At 40.2% G+C, this 23,333-nt stretch overlaps 1 protein-coding gene across 1 annotated transcript in view; it reads left to right on the forward strand.

Moving 5' to 3' along the window:
* The window catches only part of LOC129698740 (obg-like ATPase 1), a 130,978-nt gene that overhangs the window by 106,673 nt on the left and 972 nt on the right, over nucleotides 1-23,333 (forward strand). The window contains 1 exon segment of the mRNA XM_055637958.1: nucleotides 9,740-9,862. Coding sequence (XP_055493933.1) covers nucleotides 9,740-9,862 — 123 coding nt within the window.

The following is a 23,333-nucleotide window of genomic DNA, read 5'->3' on the forward strand; positions in this document are numbered from 1 at the left end:
CATTTCTGGTTCCAGATCCTTTGACTCTGCTGAAGAGTGTTCGATCCGGTGTTAATTATGTGTGTCTCACCACAGATGTGGCCTAACCTGCTGAGAATTTCCAGCATTTTCACTTGCATGCACTGTGTACTGCAACCTGGAACTCTGGAAGGCACTGCCATGAACACTACAGCAAATGACTAGTTTGCTACAGATCCGCCAGCTGAGCAATCTGCCCAAATCTGTATAAATCTCAGTTTGCGTATAAATTATTTCAGATTTGAATTTACTGTACTGATTAAAGTACAGTCACATTGGTAGTTTCTCTACCACTGATGAGTATAAAATTAAGCCCAATAGATAGTTTCATATACAATATAGTTGACCATATTCAAATGCAAGATATTAGAACATTTTGGTCGCTACAAACACTTGGCTTTTAAATTTGATTACTTTCATTTACATTGCTAAATGACCAGGTTCCCAACAGTTTAAAAAAAAAATTGGAATACTTTCAGTTGTCACTGTTGATACAAAAGTTTTAAATTGTATATTTTTCTGCACTTTAAATTATGTTGAATAAGTTGAAGGGAATTGGGTACACTAGAAAATTATTTATCTTTGCTATTTTATGGTTGGTTAATAAAGAGTTTTCTATTGGAACCAATCATAATTTATATACCTGCAATCGAGGCATGAGGAGACCCATAAGTATTTGATGACGGCCTGCAAAATTATCAGTGTAATGCTCTATTTTTTAAAAAAAGCATTCAAGAAGAGTATTGGGAACCATGAGGCTATGCATTCAAAGCGCATAATTGTGGAAGAAATGCTCCACTCACCAGTCACCCACCTGCCTGCCCCATCAGTCTGGTCCTGTCACTTCTGTGAAGAGTGCAGTCTCATGAACCACCCCAGAACCTACAAAAGCAGGGAAGAAATAAGACGCAAAATGCTGGAGTAACTCAGCGGGACAGGCAACATGTGTAAGAAGGAACTGCAGATGCTGGTTTAAACCGAAGATAGACACAAAAAGCTGGGGTAAATCAGCGGGACAGGTAGCAAGAGTCAGCAGGGCTCGAAATTAACAGTTGCCCGGGTGCCAATGGTGACCTAAAGTCCCGCCGGGCAACCTAAAAGCCGTGCCATTTTGCCCGGCTTGGCAAGCACCAGGGACACCTATGGCGCCGGGAACTTTCTCCCTCCCTTTGCATTGTGGGAGATCTGGCTGCAATTGCTGTCCGGTTGCCGCCTCGCCGCGACCGCTGAAAACCAACGCAGAATCACTCCCTGGAGTTGGAGTAATTCCCTGGAGTAACTCTTGTTTCCTGGTTTCCTGGTCCTCCAAAAATATTCCAAATGTAATTTAAACTGGAGTGGACCCTCCACCACCAAACTCTGAAAAATGACAGCCTATTGCACTTTATCTGTTTATTTATTGTGTATATCTATGGTCTATGGTTATAGACACACTGAACTCTTATCTCCTGTTCTGTATTATGTTTACATATTCTGTTGTGCTGCAGCAAGCAAGAATTTCATTGTCCTATCTAGGACACATGACAATGAAACTCTCTTGACTCTTGACTTGGACTTAAGCAAAAAAAGGGTTCTTGGGGAAAAAAGAGCTACCTTAAATTTAGTTGCGTTTGGTTGGGTAACTATGGTCGGGTGAAGACTATTCCATGCTTTAATTGTGCGGGGGAACTCCATGGAGTAGGCAGCATCTCTGGATAGACGAAATTGGTTGGCGTTTCGGGTAGAGACCCTTCTTTAGATTCCCTCTGGTTTTAGTGTTTTTAGTTTAATTTAAAGATACAGCATGGAAACAGGCCCTTCAGCCCAACGAGTCCACGCCGACCACCAATCACCCGTACACTAGTTCTATCCCACACATTAGCGACATGTCGAAAGAGTGTTTTATTCTCACGTCCCAGTTAGAACAATGAAGTCCTTACTTGCAGCAGTACAACAGAATATGTAAACATAGTACTCTGTAAAAAATGTTGTAAACGAGAAAACAAAACAGTGTATATTTATATATGAATAAATAACTATATAAATATATATATGTGTGTGTGTGTGTGTGTGTGTGTGTGTGTGTGTGTGTGTGTGTGTGTGTGTGTGTGTATAATATATATACCCACACACACACATACACAATTTCCCTCCTGTGATTAATAAAGTTCTATCATATAGTATCGTGTGTGTAGGAAGGAACTGCAGATGCTTGTTTAAACTGAAGATAGACACAAAAAGCTGGAGTAACTCAACAGGTCAGACAGAATCTGAACAAAAGGAAAATATTACGTTTTGGGTTGGGTCTGAAATAGGTTACTGCACACCCTTGGAATGTGGAAGGAAACAAGAGCACCCGGAGAAAACCCATGCGATCAAAGGGAAAAAGAGCAAACTCCATACAGACAGCACCCATATTCAGGATCAATTCCAGGTCTCTGGCACTTTAAGGCAGCAACTTTATGGCCAATGTACTGCCCCATAGTCTTGAACTGAATTTAAACATACAGTAGCTGTACAGGGGGACATAACGTCACTTAGAGATTTAATACTGAAAAAGGATAGTTTCTTTTTTTTTAGTAACCAAAGTTATCAACGTATAATTTTTTTGTGTTGAAAAATTATAGTGGCACAGCTGGTGGGCTTGCTGCCTCACAGGCCAGAGATCTGTGATCGATCCTGTCCTCGGGCACTGACTGTGTTGAATTTGCACATTCTCCCTGCAAGCGTGTGGGTTTCCTCCCACATCCCAAAGACGCATTGGCTTTGTAGGGTAACTTGTCTCTGTAAAATTGCCCCTAATGTGTAGGGAGTGGGTGAGGAAAGTGGGATAACAGAACTTGTGTGAATGAGTAGACAAAAATGCTGAAGAAACTCAGCGGGTGAGGCAGCATCTATGGAGCGAAGGAAATAGGCAACGTTTCGGGTCGATTCGGAATGGGAGGGGGAGTTGGAAGTGCTGAGCCACCGGGAGATCAGGTTGGTTATTGCAAACTGAGTGGAGGTGTTGTGCGAAGCGATCGCCAAGCCTGCGCTTTGTCTCACCGAGGTTGATCATACGCTGAATAATCCAACCACATTTTTGTTTGGAAGTGGAAAGAAATAATAGAAATTGCATTCATTGCAACGTGTAAAAAGAGTTGAGATATGTTTAGTTTGTGACTTTATTATAATTTTGCTGCATGTTCCGACACACTTCGTCCGAGCACATTATTGCACGCGTCATGCAAGCCATCTTAAATGACCACCTAAACTGTCATTTGGCAACCTAAAAAGCTGCCTAGGTTACCCGGCTGGAAACAGAAAAGAAAAGTTAAGTGAGAGCCCTGGTCAGGAATTAGAGTGAAGATAAGTCTCGACCTGAAGCGTCACTTATTCCTTCTCTCCAGAGATGCTGCCTGTCCCGCTGAGTTTCCCGCTGCAACTTGTGTCTATCTTCGGTTTAACCCAGTATCTGCAATTCCTTCCTACACAAAGAAGAAGTAAGTTGTCCTTGATCCTGAGAGACGGCCTAAGGGAAAGAGAGTATAGAAGTGATGATTATTGTATTTTTTTATTGCACGGTACAATTTATTCTTCAGTCAACATTACAAAATCATAAATATTAACATGGCGTGTAGTTTCCTAAAGGTGAAATTCATTAGTTAAATTACTATGCAAAGGAATACTGCTGAAGAGATGATATTTCGAATGGAAGAAAAGGAATTCCTTAGACTTATTTTGTATTTGCTTTGCGACGCTAGTTTTGGAGTGGAGTCCGAAGTTTAAAAAAGTAGTAACAATTAGCAATTTAATCTGATATAATGGCACTGTAACATTTATTTTAAAGTCTGAAAGAGAAATTTAAATTACATTCTGAGTGCCATAATTTTTGTTTCCATGATTTTAAAAAGATCATTTATGCATGTTGTGAAGAATTCCCTTCCCTTTAAAGTCATTATGGTAATCTTCTATTGTCCAGGCCTGTTGAACTGAGCTGCAATATTAAAATGAATGCAGCAAACTACAAGATGGTTAAAAAAGGTGTATGAGTTGATTTTTTATGAGCCAATGCAATACAGGAGCAGAGAATTTATGTTAGAACTGTAGGCAACACTTGTTAGACCACAACGTGAATATGTGTACAGTTCTTGGAATCATTACAGGAATGATAAGATTGCACTGGAAACATTGCAGCAAGGATTTCAGCATACTACCAAAACCGGAATAGTGTAGCTGTGAGGAAAAAATGGATGAACGAACATTATGTCCTTTGGAGCAGATAAACTGAAGACAGACAATAATGGTGCATAAAATTAAGGATTGGTGGGGAGGGAAGTGCTTTAGATATAATGCATTCAGAAAGTATTCACACCCCTTCACTTTTTCCACATTTTGTTACGTTACAGCCTTATTCTAAAATAGACTAAATTATTTTTTTTTAATCATCAATCTACACACAATACCCCATAATAAAGCGAAAACAGGTGTTTAGAAAATTTTGCATAAGTACTTAAAAAGAAATAACTGAAATATCACATTTACATAAGTATTCAGACCTTTGTTGAGGCACCTTTGGCAGCGATTACAGCCTCAAGTCTTCTTGGGTATGAAGCTTGGCACACCTGTATTTGGGTAATTTCTCCCATTTTTCTCTGCAGATCCTCTCAAGCTCTGTCAGGTTGGGTGGGGAACGTCGATGCACAGCCATTTTCAGGTCCCTCCAGAGATGTTCGATCGGGTTCAAGTCCGGGCACTGGCTGGGCCACTCAAGGACATTCACAGAGTTGTCACAAAGCCACTCCTGCGTTGTCTTGGCTGTGTGCTTAGGGTCGTTGTCCTGTTGGAAGGTAAACCTCCACCCCAGTCTGAGGTCCAGAACGCTATGGGGCAGGTTTTCATCAAGGATCTCTCTGTACTTTGCTCCGTTCATCTTTCCCGCGATCCTGACTGTCCTCCCAGTTCCTGCCACTGAAAAACATCCCCACGGCATGATGCTGCCACCACCATGCTTCACCGTAGGTATGGTATTGGCCAGGTGATGAGCGGTGCCTGGTTTCCTCCAGACGTGACGCTTGGCATTCAGGCCAAAGAGTTCAATCTTGGTTTCATCAGACCAGAGAATCTTGTTTCTCATGGTCTGAGAGTTCTTAAGGTGCCTTTTGGCAAACTCCAAGCGAGCTGTCGTGTGCCTTTTACTGAGAAGTGGCTTCCGTCTGGCCACTCTACCATAAAGGCTTGTGGTGGAGTGCTGCAGATGTAGTTATCCTTCTGGAAGGTTCTCTCATCTCCACAGAGAAACTCTGGAGCTCTGTCAGAGTGACCATCGGGTGTTCGGTCACCTCCCTGACCAAGGCCCTTCTCCCCAGATTGCTCAGTTTGGCCGAGCGGCCAGCTCTATGAAGAGTCCTGGTGGTTCCAAAGTTCTTCCATTTAAGAATGACGGAGGCCACTGTGCTCTTCGGGACCTGCAATGCTGCAGAAATTGTTTCATACCCTTCCCCAGATCTGTGTCTCGACACAATCCTGTCTCAGATGTCTACGGACAATTCCCTCGTCTTCATGGCTTGATCACTGACATGCACTGTCAACTGTGGGACCTTTTATAGACAGATGTGTGCCTTTCCAAATCATGTCTAATCAATTTAATTCACCATTAGTGGACTCCCAATCAAGTTGTAGGAACATCTCAAGGATAATCAATGGAAACAGGATGAACCTAAGCTCAATTTTGAGTCTTAGCAAAGGATCTGAATACTTATGTAAATGCCATATTTCAATTTTTGTTTTTTTTAATTACTTTGCAAAAATTTCTAAACACCTTTTTTCGCATCTTCATTCTGGGGTATTGTGTGTGGATTGATGATTAAAAAATGAATTTAATCCATTTTAAAATAAGGCTGTAACGTAACAAAATGGAAAAAGTGAAGAGGTCTGAATACCTTCTGAATGCACTGTAGAGGAAGCAGAAAGGATCCATTTCCCTTTGCAGAGAAGACAAAAATAATTGGAAGGATTAGAGGAGAATTGAGGAAAAATTACTTAACGCAGTAGGTAGTAGAGATGGAATCTTTCATCACATTTAAAAAATACTTGGATATGTACTTAAAGAGCTGTAACTGGCAGGGCCAAAGACCAGATGTTGGAAGGTGGGGTTAGATTGGATAGGTCTTCTCTGACCAGCACAACCACAATTATCAGAATGTCCTCCTTCGTACCTTTTCAATGAATGTATTTCCATCCCTGAAAGGTATTTGTGAATTTTTGTTTGACAATTCTGAATTACTATTCCTGTTATGATGTGACTTAAAATCATCAGGCCAGTTCCTTAGATTAATGATCCAGTAATCTACCCTTGAACAATATACTTCGGTAGCATTTGGGACTACAAAGATATGTTCTTGAAAATTAGGTAGACTTAAGGGCCTGTTCCACTTATGCGATTTTTTCCGGCAACTACAGACGACTAACGTTTTTCTGGTCACTGCGCCTTCCTCCCTCGCAACATGGACCCGTTACAATTCGCATACCGTCCGAACAGATCCACGGACGATCCAGCCTCCCAGGTTTTTCACACCGCTCTCTCTCATCTTGACAGCCAGAAGGGGGGCTACGTGAGGATGCTGTTCATAGACCAGCTCAGCGTTCAACACGATAGTCCCCACCAGACTGGCTGAGAAGCTACTGGAATTAGGGCTCATCACCCCCTTGTGTGCCTGGACCCTGGACTTTCTCACTGCCAGGCCCCAGGTAGTCAAGATGGGAGGGAATACATCGAAGTCCCTCACCCTGAGCACAGGATCCCCCCCAAGGTTGCGTCCTCAGCTCCCTATTGTACTCCCTGTACACACATGACTGTATGGCTAGATTCAGCTCCAACTCTATAATCAAGTTTGCTGATGACACTGTGGTGTTGGGCCTGATCTCAGACAACGATGAGAAGGCCTACCGGAGGAGGTGGCTGATCTGGCACTCTGGTGAACATCAAAAAAACTAAGGAGTTGATCATGGACTTTAGGAGGGCACATTATCCGAGGACGTACACACCATTGAGGATAAATGGGGATACTGTGGATAGGGTGAGCTGTTTTAAATACCTGGGAGTCCACATCTCTGAGGATATGACATGGTCATCACAGGCTGAGTAAGGCAAGGCAGCGCCTTTACCACCTCAGGCAATTGAGGAAATTCAGAGTGTCTCCGAGGATCCTTCCAGTGCTTCCACTCAGCGGCGGTGGAAAGCATCTTGTCCGGAAATATTACAATCTGGTTTGGGAATTGCCCTGCCCAGGACAAGAAGGCTCTGCAGAGAGTAGTGCGTTTGGCCGAACGCACTATGGGAACTTCACTCGCCCCTCTGCAGGAACTATACATCAGGAGGTGCAACTCCAGAGCCAATAAGATCATGGGAGACCCCTTCCACCCCTGCAACGGACTGTTCCAGCTGCTACGTTCAGACAAACGCCTCCGTTGCCATGCGGTGAGAACAGAGAGGATGGGAAGGAGTTTCTTCCCAGAGGCCATTAGGACTGTAAACTTCTATCTCACCAGGGACCAACTTTACTGTACCACTCTACTGCTTTTTTTTTTTAATTGCTGTTTTTTTCCCCTTTTTCCTTCCGCCCGCAATATTTAATATGTAAAAGAATATGTGATTCTGTAGTGTGTTTGGTTGGTTGTTTGTTTGTCTTTTTGCACATTGTCCACGAGCATTGCCACTTTTCATTTCACTGCACATCTCGTATGTATATGTGACGAATAAACTTGACTTGACTTGCTGGATTTTGAAATGTTCAAAACTTTTCAGCGACTGTGGGCTCGATGTAGCTTGTCTTCTCCTGTCGTAGGTTGTTGCCAGGATGATGCAGGTTGTCGCCAGGTGACGTTGGTTGTTGCTTGGTGCTGACTTCGGTGAATTACATTGGCGACTACCCACGTCAACCGGCGACAGGTACTGGCGACCGAATTGTGTTCAGTTGTCTTCAATTGTCACCGACAGGGTCGTTCCTTGTCGTAGCTTGTCGCGGGTGCTTGGGTTGACAGGTTGTCATAGGTCGTCCCCTGTGTGGTCGTAGGTTGTCGTAGGGGAATGTCCTAATGGATCGCCGGTTGTCGGTAGCTTGCCGTAGCGTGACGTCGATTAGGTGGTAGGTTGTTGTGGGGGGTCCAGTCGCCGCTTTTTTGACGACCTGCTACGACTGACAGTCACCGGTAGTCGCCGAAAAAATCGCCTAAGTGGGACAGGCCCTTAAGGCCATTCGCCCCATCAAGTCTACTCCGCCATTCAATCATGACTGATCTATCTCTCCCTCCTAACCCCATTCTCCTGCCTTCTCTCCATAACCTCGACACCTATTGAGGACATTTTCAATTTGTATTATTGCTGATCATGTGGTAATGTAGGTTAGCAAGCATAGATGTGATGCGTGAATAGGACTTTGTGCAAGATTAGGGCAAGTTATCTTGCAGTGTAGCATGAGGGAGGATAGAGAATGATTCAGCAGCATTTGATTTGAAGCAAGAACTGCACGTAATTAAACTACCATGCTGTAAAAATCGATGGAGGGAATGGATAATTTATTTTGCATTGATAATTATTGATGCAGTTGTAGTTGTGTACTCTCCATTAGTCATTTTGAATGTTTGTTATTTAGTCAGGTGAGCTTCACTGAGTAGCTATATAAAAACTTGATACATTTTGTTATGAAAACTGTATGTTGTTATGCCAGATTATGTAATCTGTGCATCAAGTACCTTTCAGATTGTCATTGTATCTCAGGTTCTGTGCATGATGCTTTAGATATTATCAACACCACCTAAAATAGCATTTGGACAGTTATATTATATAATATTCCTATGGTCCAATTTAAACCTTAACTCTGATTTATGATGGTTATGTTTGAGTATCACTGAGATGGCACTATTATTATTATGGCATGGTTATCAAGAGAGCACCAGATATTTTGAGCATTTTTCTGTGCTGGATGTGACCTTGTAACAGTTTTCAGAACTTGGTACCAATCGCCGAATGTAGTTAATTACAGAGTAAACTGTCATTAATCATTTCAGATTAAATATCTGATAAACAAGGTTAAAATTGAATCAATACCTTATTTTCCTCCATTTTGCCAACATGTAGCAAACCTTTGGTTGTATTGCAAATATTTTAGATAATGCTTAAACAATATTTGCATTTTGTAGTTTATTTTAATACAGTTATTTGATTACAAGTCAACAGGTTCATATTTTCCTCTTTTCTATCAGTAATTTCTAAAGATCCAAATCAGGAGTTTTGAGACAGGAAAACATTTGATTTCTGTTGAAGAGTCCTGGTATAAATATGAACTGAAAATGTCGTAAACTAAGCCTGTCTAATGTTTTTGAAAATGCAGTTTGTACCCTTTTTGGGTCAATAAATCCAATTACAGTTTCAGATCATGTAACCAAAACATTGCCTCAGACACCTTAAATGAGAAGAGATGTAGCTTGGTTCACGGTGACAAGATTACTTCATCTAAAATCAATACCACCTTCAAAATCTGTATCAAAAATTGCTGTTTTGCATTGATAACAGAGGACACTTTATCCCTGGTTTGCTAAATGGGTATCCAATATCAGGATAAGGCTGATTGTATATGTGACATGTCAAGTGATATGAAGCAAAGTTTCTGTGAAACCTGATTTTGTATCAAAGAGACAGGCATCTCTCCTGTAATCCATCTTCCTAAAAACAATTAATTTTCCTTTGGTCTTCTACTGACAGAAAGGGACGAAGGCTCCTCAGGCTGCTGGCAAGATCCACACAGATTTCGAGAAGGGCTTCATTATGGCCGAAGTAATGAAATTTGAAGATTTTAAAGCAGAAGGCTGTGAAACTGCTGTCAAGGTGAGAGTACCTTTGCAGGTTTTTAGACATTTCTTTGAATTAAGAGAAGTCTCTAGCGATAAGCAACTGTGGCAGTCACATTCAGTTTCAGAATGGCTGTTAATACAAATGTATTGTGGATTTACACTGGGGAAAGAATTATCCTGGATCTGTTCTAAATTACATGAGCATTAGAGAATGAATGACAGCTTAAAAGCACAGATATTATATTTGAAAATCTGAGCAGAAATACAGATACTGTTTTTTGGATTCAATACAAAAAGTGTAAATTGAAAAACAAAACTTTAAAATTGTACTGTAAATAAAATACTTTAAACATTTTATGTTGCATTAAAACAAATCAGCTATGAAAACAGATATTTTCAGGAAAAAGCCAGCACTGAGTTATTTGCCTACACTTAGCATATTTGAAATTTTAGCATTTGAAAATTTTAGTTAATATCACTGATTAAAAAATGTGAACTTTAAATCATTCCTATTAATCTAATTTGTCAGTATCGCCTTATTTAAATTTTTGTTTTTTCCATGAGTAACCACATAACATTTTTAAATCCGTTTGAATCAAGTTATATTTCTGACTTGCAGAGCAACACATCACACCATAAATGTTCACAAACCAAAATATACCATTATCTTAAATATAAGTTATGTCTTAAATGAATCAATTAATATCTTAGTGACTCAGCAAATGTCTTTGTTGTGTTGTGGGTGAAAAAGGTAGGTATCCCTTATATTAGACACGGTTCCGATCTTTTTAATCTCAGTTTCTGAAAAATTAGAGAACTACTCCGACTCCTTCAAACAATGATAATTAATCTGTTTTCTAAACACTAGATGGCACTTTCCAGACATGGGGATATTAAGTATTTTTCACATTTTAAATCACCAATGATTCAAACATATTACTTGCATTAATTGTAATAATCATTGTGCAAAGATACAGAAATGACTATTGCTATTAATTTTTACTATTACTTTTAACTCTGGTTATGTATATACTCGTATACAAATTGAATATTCAATCTAAGTTTAAAAATTTAAAAAATAGACACCCCCTTGCAAAAATGTACATTGACAACTGTTACATAAAATGTACATGAGTTAAATCTGTAAACAAAGCATTATGTCAAATTTCCTTTGATTATAACAGTTTTTTCTGGTTGTCTTAGTATTTGAATTTTTTCTATGTTGTGGTTTCAAAAAACTAGATTTTATTGTTCACCATTTAATATACAATTAGTACCATAATGATCTGTGATATATTTTAGTTCTACCAAAATTAATCCACAAAATGCAAATGTGACTCATTTTTTATTTTCAATATATCATTTTGAACACTCGCACACGCATGCATATTTCATCCTTCTGGGTTCCTGTGACTCCAGGTGTCTGATTGTACAGATTTATACAGATCTATCACTTTAAACAAGAGGTTGTACGTTAGCCTGGCGATAACGGCATGGATTAATTTGTACCTGAATATGCGTTATTCTTATTTGGCAGTTAGGTGTAGAGCGCTAAACTTTATATAAAAACACAAAGAAATGCTTTCCAAATTCATTTTTTGATCTTGTGCTATAACTTAAATAAGAGGAATAGAATGTTATGCCCCTCTAGCCTGCTTCACTCTTCAATAAGATTTTGCCTGAGTTATTAGGATTAAAATTTCTTCCTTGTTTCAAAATTCAAGGTTGTTATTGTGCTAGTAATTGCATTAAAAGCTGCAGATAAGAAATCTAGTATTCTGTGGTTTGTAGAACTATGGGTAAAACACTAATATAATTATTATATTTGAAGCATTATAATTGCATTGCTGAAATGATCTGCTTAATTTAAAAACAGGAATATTTAATAAATAGAGCAGGAGTAATCAATGTGACATTTACCCTGATCCACCATTCAATTAGTTTGACTGTTCCTGTATCTCGTTCACCAATTCTTATTCCAAAAAGTTATCAATCTCAGTCTTAAGAGTAGACAGAGACTTGGCATCCACAGGCCTCAGAGGGAGAGAATTTCATAGATTTGAAACTCTCAGCGTAAAGTAAGAGAGGGAGAACTGAGGTAAGTAGAAGTTCAGGCTTCGAGAGGTTAAAGCTTGGGAAGCACATTCCAGAAACAATGGCTTTGCAACCAAGACACATCTGCTGATAGTGGCAAGATTCAAAATGAAGAATGAATAGGAGAAGCAGGGAGATATTGGAGGTAAATGGGCGGGGAAGATGCCACGAAAAGAGGAAGAGATATTTAAAAATCCCAAAATGACCTCAAACTAAAAATAATAAAAAGCTAAAGGTGTGGTCCTGGTGCATGGTTGGGTAAGTATGACTCATTTTGGGCAAGTTCACTGGAGAGTCAATCGTAATTTTTATGTGAAAGTCTCTAGAATGGAAGGTGAACATCTGGCCATTTGACTCGGGGTTGAGGCAAAGCTTCCATATCAACCCACTGCTGAAGCCTTTATGGGAAGCATGTTTAACATTGAAATATTCCAAAGGCACTTCATGCTGGTACCGTGACAAAATTATTTATTGAGCCAAATAAAATGAGTTGAGTATTTAGACTTTAGAGATTCAGCACGGACACAGGCCCTTCGGCCAACCGGGTCTGCAACAAGCAGCGGTCACTGGCATTATCTTACACACTAGGGCCAATTTACAATTTACAATTTTACCAAAGCCAATTAACCTACAAATCTGTTAATGTTTACAGTGTGGTAATGTATCAGAACGCCCAGAGAAAAGCCACATTGTCACATGGTGAACGTACAAACTTCGTACAGCCAGCACCCGTAGTCATGATTGAACCCGGGTCTCCGGTGCTGTAAGGTAGCAACTCTACCTCTGCACCACTCTGCCGCCCCTGTCACATGTAATTGTCATATTACCAGAAATGGAACAATTAAATTCTGACTGGCTATAGAATTCACATGCTTATTAATTCAATAACACAACAAATAAATATACAGTAATTAATAATACAATAAATAAATATTCAATTATAGGTAAGCACGCCGTAATGTTGCTAAAGCAGATAAATATGATGCAACCAAAACAAAGTCCACAGTAGATTGTAGCTGAGGTTGGGTTGTGTTTCAGGTTGTACAATATGATTCAAGAGCTTGATTGCGGCTGGGGGAAAAGCAATTCTTGAACCTGGCGGTCTCAGTTCTCAGGCTCCTGCACCTTCTACCCAGTGGTAGCAGCGAGATAAGAGTGTGGCCAGGGTGGTGTGGGTCTTTGAAAATATTAGCTGCCTTTTTGAGGCAGCTTCTCCTGTTGATCCCTTCAGTGGTAGGGAGGTTTCAGTAAACGAAAGCTTGGTCACATACATAAATCTTAACTTTTTTTTTAAAGAAGAGAAAGTTAGGGGCTTGATGGGTGAATTCAAGAGCCTTTTCTGGGATTAACTGAAGGCAGGAGAGGAGAGCATACAGAGGTATGAAAAGTCTGTGGTGTAGGAGATGGAATCTGGCTGCAGTGAATGGTGAAGTAACATGAATGGAATTACTTTAATTTAATTAGAGGTGTCTTGAGATGATATAAAAGGTGATTTATCAGGATTTAATTTGAAATAAAGTACATGAAACAAAGCTTTGGCTTTATCTACAAGCATAATCCAAGATTTCTGCAACATGTTTGTTGAGTGACAATAGCAAATGTTTCACCTTCATTCAAAAATATGTTAACACAATTTTGGTAACTATAGACCAGCCAATTTTAACTCATGGGTAAAGTACAGGAAACAATAATGGGACAGGATTATCAGTCACCTGGATAAGTGTAAATTGATTAGAGAAAGCTATAATGCATGTCTTAAAGTCCATTTGTATCTAACTGACGAAGTATCCTAGAGGGACATTGAGGGTCATGTGGGTGTTATGTAAACGAGGACATCCAAAATGACATTCGATAAACTACCACATAATAGACTTATCATTGTAGGTTCTGGAATTAAAGGGGCTGTAAAAGCATGGATAGAAAAATGGCTAATTAATAGAAAACATAATAGTGAAAGGTTGTTTTTCAGGCTGGAGGGAATGGCGCAGTGGTGTTCCCAGGGATTGGAACAAGGACTCCTGCAGTTCTCAATATATTTCAATGATTGGGACTTGGGTGTAGAGGCCACAATTTATTTTAAATTATATCAAAAAACCGGTGGCAGAGTGAGCACCAAATGAGATATTGATAAACTTGAGGATTGGTTGGTAAAATGGGTGGACAGGTGGCAAATAAAACTTTGTGCTGAGAAATGTAGGATAGTCTGTTTGGTATGAAGAATGAGAAGGGACAATATAAACTGGAGAGCACAATTCTGAACATGATAAAGCAGACAAGATTCTTTCTGGGCATTATAATTATGAACATGAAGGTCATGATAGATCTTTATAAAAATACAGGCTCAACCACTACTGAAGGCAAGAAGTCAAAGGTCAGTTTGTTTAGATTAATTTATTGTAATATATTCCAGGGTGAAATGAAATTCTTTATTCCCATGAAGCTCACAGAATAAACAGTACATACAGTAATTAGGTATGTTACAAAACCTACCTGAATCGTGGCTGAGCATCTGCCCTACCCCGTGTGCGCGATGTTGGCGCTGTTTAGAGGGGGCGGTTTAAAAACGCGATTTTTACTAGGCTGTTGCAATCGAAAATGTTCAGCCTAGTAAATCATTAACGGAAAATCGCTGAAAGACCCCGTCGCAAAAGGTATTATTAGTTTTTATGGCCTTGTATAATAGTTATAGTAGTTTAAAAATCACTCTCTAAACTCGCAACCTCTCGCAGCCCCAGGGTTTTATAAAGCAAACAATTAAAGGTATGTACCTTATTTTTACATTAAATGGGGCTTCTTAAGAACCCTGTATATAAAGTTTTCTATAGCGAGTAGTTCATTTTGGGCTCTTTATATCCCGCAGTATTTTTCTGGGCACTTGAGGGCACAAATCCAGCGCAATGTGAACGTTCTAAACCAGCGCGTTCACAGGAACCCACTAGAAAGCTGATTTAAATTGACTTTAATTTACAGCAATTGAACACTAAATTCCTTCCATTTGGCCTATAAATTGATGTCAATGAGATTTAAAAATCATGTTTTATTGTGAATTATTTGTGAATATTATTTGGACACTTGGGCTATTTAAAAATGTTAATCATTTATTAAGAAATGGATAGATGTTTAGATCTAGTAATTGAATTTTGAAATTAGCTACAATTGGGTAACTAACATTATATGCTTTAATTTCAGGTCATCGAAGTAAGATTATTTTATATTTGTTTCAGAATGCTTCAATCTATGATAACTGAAAATTTCATTCAGTTCTCTTAATTTTTAAGAAGGTTATGGGCTTTTGACTGTCCACGATCACAGCTTTTTTGTTATGTCCATAGAAAATCAATAGGGAACAAGATGCTAATTTCCGAGTATGAAAATGGCCATAACTGTTTTATTACTTGAGATATGAAAGTGAATTAGGTGTCAAATTAAACTTATTGTTATGCTTTATCTGATGGGATAAATTGCAGACTTGATTTTTTAAATCTCAAAATTTTGTAACATTGCTACAGTAATGATAAATACAATGACGAGTACAAAATAGCAAAACTTGTCAAGACTAGTGCAAAATCCATGTTGTGCAAAAGAATATTAAAGTAAAATAACAGTAACTGATTAAGGTAGAGTAAGAGTATGTGGCAGCATCTCTGAAGGAGATATGAAAAAGATGATAAATCGGTTGGAGTTGGATAGCGGTGTGGAAGAATTTGTTCTTGAGTGGATTTCCAAGCTTTCCAGATACTGTACTTTCTCCTGGGAGGTAAGAGAGAGGGAAGGGAATGGACAGGGCCACAGACATCCTTGATGATACTTGCAGTTTTCCTGATGCAACGCACCATGAATATGAGCAGAGTAGTATGAGACCAGTTCATACCAGATTGAGATACATCCCATCAGATATTTTCTGCAGTGCATCTGTAATAGTTCAAGAGACTTTGCATACACATCTTCTCAGATATCTAATGTTTTCTATCTGTCAATAGCTGTTCTAGCATAGTTAAAATCAGCTTAAAGATAGTCCAAGGGTCTTCAATGAGGTTGGTAGTACCTCAGTAGGTATGTTACAAAACCTACCTGAATCGTGGCTGAGCATCTGCCCCACCCCTTGTGTGTGATTTTAGCGCTGTTTAGAGGGGGCGGGTTTAAAACGCGATTTTTACTAGGCTGTTGCAATCGAAAATGTTCAGCCTAGTAAATCATTAATGGAAAATCGCTGAAAGACCCCGTCGCAAAAGGTATTATTAGTTTTTATGGCCTTGTAAAATAGTTAGAGTAATTTAAAAATCACTCTAAACTCGCAACCTCTCGCAGCCCCAGGGTTTTATAAAGCAAACAATTAAAGGTATGTACCTTATTTTTACATTAAATGGGGCATGTATATAACCCTGTTATTAAAGTTTTCTATAGCGAGTAGCTCATTTTGGGCTCTTTATATCCCGCAGTATTTTTCTGGGCATTTGAGGGCATAAATCTAGCACAATGTGAACGTTCTAAACCAGCGCGTTCCACATGAACCCACTAGAAAGCCGATTTAAATTGACTTTAATTTACAGCAATTGAACACTAAATTCCTTCCATTTGGCCTATAAATTGATGTCAATGAGATTTAAAAATCATGTTTTATTGTGAATTATTTGTGAATATTATTTGGACACTTAGGCTATTTAAAAATGTTAATCATTTATTAAGAAATGGATAGATGTTTAGATCTAGTAATTGAAGTTTGAAATTAGCTACAATTGGGTAACTAACTAATTATATGCTTTAATTTCAGGTAATCCAAGTTAGATTATTTTATATTTGTTTCAGAATGGTTCAATCTATGATAACTGAAAATTTCATTCAGTTCTCTTAATTTTTAAGAAGGTTATGTGCTTTTGACTGTCCACGATCACAGCTTTTTTGTTATGTCCATAGAAAATCAATAGGGAACAAGATGCTAATTTCCGAGTATGAAAATGGCCATAACCTTTTTATTACTTGAGATATGAAAGTGAATTAGGTGTCAAATTAAACTTATTTTTATGCTTTATCTGATGGGATAAATTGCAGACTTGATTTTTTAAATCTCAACATTTTGTAACATTGCTAACCTCAAGACTACTCTCTAGTTGTTGGTAGGATGGTTCAGTTGCTTGATAACAGCTGAGAAGAAACTGTCTTAGAATCTGGAGGAATAAGTTTTCACACTTCTGTACCTTTTGCCTGATGTGAAAGTGGGGAAGAGGGAGTGACCGGGATGAGACTCATCCTTGATTATGGTAGTGGCCTCGCTGAGGCAGTGTGAAGTGCAGATGGAGTCAATGGAAGGGAGGTTGGTTTGTGTAATGGTCTGACCTGCGTCCACTTTCTCTGCGATTTCTTGAGGTCATGGATGGAGCTGTTCCCATACCATACTGCGATGCATCCCGATAAAATGCTCTTTACAGCACATCTGAAAAAGTTGGTGAGAGTTGTTGGGGGCATGCCAAAGTTCCTGAGCCTTCTAAGAAAGTAGAAGTATTAGTGTGTTCTCTTGGCCATTGCTTTGATATGGCTGGTCCAAGCCAAGTTACTGGTGATATTAATCCTAGGAACTTGAAGCTTCGCGTTCTGATAGCATGTGATTAATTAAATGTTAAAAGTGCATTTGGATTGTACAGGTGCACAACCTTTTATCCGAAAGCCTTGGAACCAGACACTTTTCGTAATTCAGAATTTTTCGGCTTTCGGAATGGAAGATTTTTAGCGTAGATTTTAACGGCTGGCTCAGTGGTAGAGTGCTCGGCTCGTATCCGCAAGGTCGCGAGTTTGCGCCTCGATCCCGGCAGTTACTCGATCGCGAGTTTGAGTCTTCAATGTAGTTTTTTCTTGCAGAATAGGAGAGAATAGGGAGGGTTAGGCTGGGATAATTCTCTGCGAGATGATCTTAGTGCGGGAGACAAGTGTAGGAGAGGTGTACTGACTGTGTGGGCAGAACTTTGGAAGTGATTGCCCACCATTCTCAAAAGCCGCTGTGTCTCCCTGTCCCTCCAACTCCAGAGGAATCCGCTCCCCGATGGGCCGCAACGGCGACAAGTGGCAGTTCGCCCACAGCCCGAGCTGCGCCCCCTCATCCGCAACCCGGGTTCCTCTGGAGTTGGAGCGGGGCTGGGCTAGAGTTGTTGCTGGCTGTGAGCCTCTGGGATCTCCGTGCTTGCAGTGGGCCTGGGGGTCGGTGTCCCGATGAGGGGGCGCAGCTCGGGCTGTGGGCGAACTGCCACTTGTCGCTGTAGCGGCTCATCGGGGAGCGGCTTCTGGTGGTCCTGACGTCTCTCAGCTCCTGTCCAGGGGGATGGCCGGAGACGTCAGGACCAACAAGAACCCGCTCCCCGATGCGCCGCTACAGCGACAAGTGGCAGTTCGCCCACAGCCCGAGCTGCACCCCCTCATCCGCAACCCGGATTCCTCTGGAGTTGGAGCGGGGCTGGGCTAGAGTTGCTGCTGGCTGTGAGTCTCCGGGATCTCCATGCTTGCAGTCGGTGTCCCGTTGGTCCTGACGTCTCCGGTCACCCCCCTGGAATGGAGCTGAGACTGGGAACTGTACCGCCCTTGCCCCCTCCCTCTGCAACTGCAAACAACCCCACAGTTCCCAGTCTCAGCTCCTGTACAGGGGGGTGACCGGAGACGTCACAGCCCGAGCCATCAGCTTCTGTCCCTACGGGGACAGCGGAGAGCGTGTTCCTCTGGAATTGGAATGGGGCTGGGCTGCTGCTGGCTGTGGGTCTCTGGGTTCTCCGTGCTTGCAGTGGGCCTGGGGGTCGGTGTCCCGTTGGTCCTGACGTCTCCGGTGACTGGCACTGGCTCCAACGTGAAGACAGTGCAAAGCCCCCGCGCCGGTGCAATGCGCGGGGAGCTGGAGAGGGGAGGGAAGGGGTCACACACATGGCTGGGAAGCAGAGGGGTGTAGGTGGGGTGAAACTGAAGGGAGCGACAATCTGCTGCTGCCTGCACGCTGAGTTAAAAAGTTCCCACGCAAGACTCACGATACACTGTGTATCGTGAGTCTACCGTGGGAACCTTTTAACTCAGCGGGCAGGCAGCAGCAGATTGTCAATTATTAACCCTCCCGCGCAATATACCCTCACCTTCTCTTTTATGAATGGGGATTTAGTTCCCCTTTCTTCGAGGACCGACCGGAGGTTCCGCTGTCACCTCTGTGGGCCGCCCTCGGTGAACGTTTTCAAGGACCTTTCTTCAAGGACTGAAAAAATGTCGCTATTCAGAGGTTTTCGTTATTTGGATCTTCGGATAAAAGGTTGTGCACCTGTAGTAGCAATTATTCAATTTTTAAAAATTATTTAACCTTTGTATTGGTGCATGTCATCAGTTCAAACTATGTGGGCATCTCACTTTCTCCTCACTCCATATCCAGCTGTGAAACCTATATTATCCTCAGCAGCATTTGTTCACCTTGCTTGCTGCCTCCTTCTTTGAAAACAGTCCCATTCTTGTTCTTAATCACAAAGCATATTCTTTTCTTAATTTCTTCATCTCTGGATACTTTCTGCATTACTTAACACTTTGGAATGTTCTACTAAACTGCCAATTCAAAAGGTGCAAGAGTAAATAATTAAAAATAAATTGCATCGCAATACTTAAAATGCTTGAAACATAGTTATTTTTGAAACTGAAGGAATTAAAAATATGTATGGAGAAAGGATTCTGAGCCAATCTAATAATTATTATCGGAGAGCATATTGTGTAAGCCATAAATTTTACTAATAGCACATTGATTATTCTGCTACCTTCATATTGAATGGCTCTGTGAGGGCTTTGTAGTATTGTAATATTACCAGTCGTATCTGGTTGTGAAATGCTGGCCTTTCCAGATGTCTGCTTTCAAGTGCAAATGAACTGGTTTCACATCATCTCGCTTAATACATATTTAAGATCTCAAATTGTCATTACATTTTTTAAATACTCTTTCTCCAGTTCAAAGGTAAAATAAATAGGCCCATGAACAAAGATCAATTGATCTTTTAATTACACATAGAGAACGTGTAGATAATGCATCATAAAGGATATGTTAATAAACAACACTCAAATAGCTTTGTCTTTACAATTATTTAAATTGTTGTTGTCCTTTAGATCTATTTTGCTTTGAGTAATAATGCTTTATTTAAAAATAATTAGTGAATATTTAATGCTTTTATAGATTTAACTTGAACAAACTATGTTCGAAGGGCCGAATGGCCTACTCCTTTGTCTATTGTCTATTGTTTGTTAGGCACAATTAACTTGTTGCCATTACTGTCCCTATAATTTAAATATCAAAGAGGAGACAATTGTGCTTAAAAGAATCATGAGCAAACAGAGTTTGTAAAACAAACCTTAGATTTATACATAAAATCTAATGGTTTGTACATTCCATTTTACTGAACATTTTTTCAGGTTGCTAGTAACTGATTACAATTATTTTGTTTTATTGGCTTCCCTGAAGTTCATGAGAGAATAGGTGCAGTGCACCAGCTCAAACTTGGGTAATTTGGTGAATAGTGTTTGAGGTTCAAAATACTTATGGTCTACAAGGTAACAGTGATCTTTACCTCATGTATGCTTCAGAGGCATAACGTGTCTCAAGGAGCACAGAAGAGGTACCATCCAAAGGCTAAGAGGAGACAAGAAACAGCAGATGCTGGAATCTTGAGTAGAAACCAAAGTGCTGGAGTTGGGACCCAAAATGTTGACTATTCATGCCCTCCAGAGATGCTGTTGACCTACTGAGTTACTCTCGCACTTTGTGTTCTACACCATTCAACCTTTGCAAAATCATGCAATTCCTCTGACAACATAAATTTACCAATGCCAGTTTCCTCTCCCATCCAGCATGTTCAACATCGAGGCTCTAATCACATTGTTGGCTCCGATGGACAGCCAAGATCTTTCACGTGCCTGACACCTGACTCCTAAAACCGATATTCTGCATTAAGTTCAGTAATAGTAAGTAATTACCAAGAGGTTAAATGAACCAATTGGTATTCTAAAAACTTTCTTCAAAACTTCCTCACGGACTCGCTTAATCCCAAGCCAATTGTCTTGGAAAATGAAGGAGGAGGAATTAGGATAACATTGAGAATTTTAAGTCTCTTAAACTTATTAATCTTAAGCTTAATGAAAATATGGAAAACATTTACCACTTCCCAAACTACCCATATCTCTATTCTGCCAACCATCTTTTGATTCCATTTGGCCTCATCAGCCACCTCAGAACCCAAACAACTAGAGTAGAAACAAGACATGATTTATCCCGAGAAGCTCTCTGAGATGGAGAAATCAAAACTGGTATCCTGTAACCCTGCAATAGCCTTTGATCTTAGTCGTACATTCAGCTATTTCTGAGGGTGTTTAAAAGCCAAGAGCATTGCCAGTATGACAAAAAATAGTGAATCTGATGGTTTTAACATCTCACAATTAGTTGCCCAAAAATTAAATATTTTTCTAATTCACTAAAATTAAATTACTAAACAATTTCTCCAACTGCAGTAACATTACTTTAATTTGTGTTTCTGGATTATCTATTTAGTTTAATTTAGTTTAGAGATACAGCGCGGATACAGGCCCTTTGGAACATCGAGTCCGCACCGACCAGCGATCCCCGCACATTAACACAAGCCTACATACACTAGGGACAATTTACACTTACACCAAGTACACAAACCCAAGCTAATTAACCTACAAACCTATACGTCTTTGGAGTGTGGGAGGAAACCAAAGATCCCGGTGAAAACCCACGCGGTCACGGGGAGAACGTATAAACTCCTTACAGACACCACTTGTAGTCGGGATCGAACCCGGGTTTCCGGCGCTGCAAGTGCTGTAAGGCAGCAACTGTACCTCTGCGCCGCCATGCTGCCCACTACTAAATCACTGGATTACTTGGCAAATGATACAAATACCATTCAATTTCCATTCTTACTATATTAAATGCCAAATGATCTAACTTTAACAGGAAGTCTGAGACGAGTATCACAAATATGTAGGATTCAAACTGGCTTCTCCATTTTGATTTTCATTATTAGTCTTCATATCTGGGCGGATGCTAGGCTTGTCTGAAGGATACACTAGTCACTCTATACCCATGTCACCGTTGCTTGACACAGTTCCAATTCCATCTTTAAATTAGCTGACAACACCACCGTTGTTGGATGAATTACAGATAATGATACGTTAGAATATAGGAGGAGATTGATCATCTGACTGATTGGTGCCAGAACAACGACCTTGCTTTCAACATCAGTAAAACCAAGGAACTGATTGTTGACTTTAGAAGAAGAAGGTCGAGGATGCACAACCCTGTCTTCATCAAAGGGTGGTGGAGAGAGTCAAAAACTTGAAGTTCTTCGCCGTGCATATCTCTGAAGATCTGTCCTGGACCGAGCACGTTGATGCAATTATAAAAAAAGCACACCAAAGCCACTGCCTCTTTACAAGGTTAAGAGATTCAGTATGTCGACGAATACTCTCTTGAACGTCTACAGGTGACTGACTGGTTATATCACGGCCTAGTTTGGCAACCCAAACTCCCAGGAACGAAGATTACAAAAAGTGGTGAACACTGCCCAGTCCGTCACAGGTATTGACCTCCTCATCATTGAAGGAATCCATAGGAGACACTGCCTCAAACTTACAGCCAGCATCAGCAAGGACCCACACCTCCTGACCTCAGGAAGATGGTATTGGAGTCTGAAAATTGTAATATCCACGTCAACAAGCAGCTTCATCCCAACAACCATCAGACTATTGAACACTACGACTTCCAACTAAAATCCAATCCACGAACTGCCTTGATAGTACTAGGGCCATGGTGCTTTGCTTTTGTCTTTGCACTATATTGTTTGTTCTTATATTTAAGTCTTTGTGTTTGTGGCGTTTACTGAGTGCTATGTTATATCTGGTGTGCTGCTGCGTTTGAATTTCATTGTTCTGTTTCGGGACCTATAATAATAAAACACACTTGACTTGAAATGAGTATCACTGATATGCTGCATCAGAATGGTAAGATTCAAACTGGCTGCTCCATTTTGATTTGAATTGTTATTCTTGGCATCTGGGCTAATGCTAGGCTTGTCTGAGAGACAGAGAATAAAGTTAAATTAATCCCATCTGGCATCCAATATCATTGTGTTGAAAAGTGTCGCGCAATTGATTTTGTCTGTGAAATGAGTGTTTGTTGCAAGAGAAGAAACTGTAAGAGGCAAACATCATTAAAAATGCAGTGGACTTTATTCCCATTCTAAACATTAAATGATAAATGTTTTCCCAAATGTGGTGTATCAGGTTTGGGGCAGAATGGGTTAATAAATCCCAGCTAAGATCACTTGGAATATGCTTGTATTTGTATGAGCTTACTATTTGAATAGGCTGGTCACAAATAGAGAAACTAATATTTTCCA

Source organism: Leucoraja erinacea, chromosome 7, assembly GCF_028641065.1.
Source record: "Leucoraja erinacea ecotype New England chromosome 7, Leri_hhj_1, whole genome shotgun sequence".
NCBI classification, from domain to species: Eukaryota; Metazoa; Chordata; class Chondrichthyes; order Rajiformes; family Rajidae; genus Leucoraja; species Leucoraja erinaceus.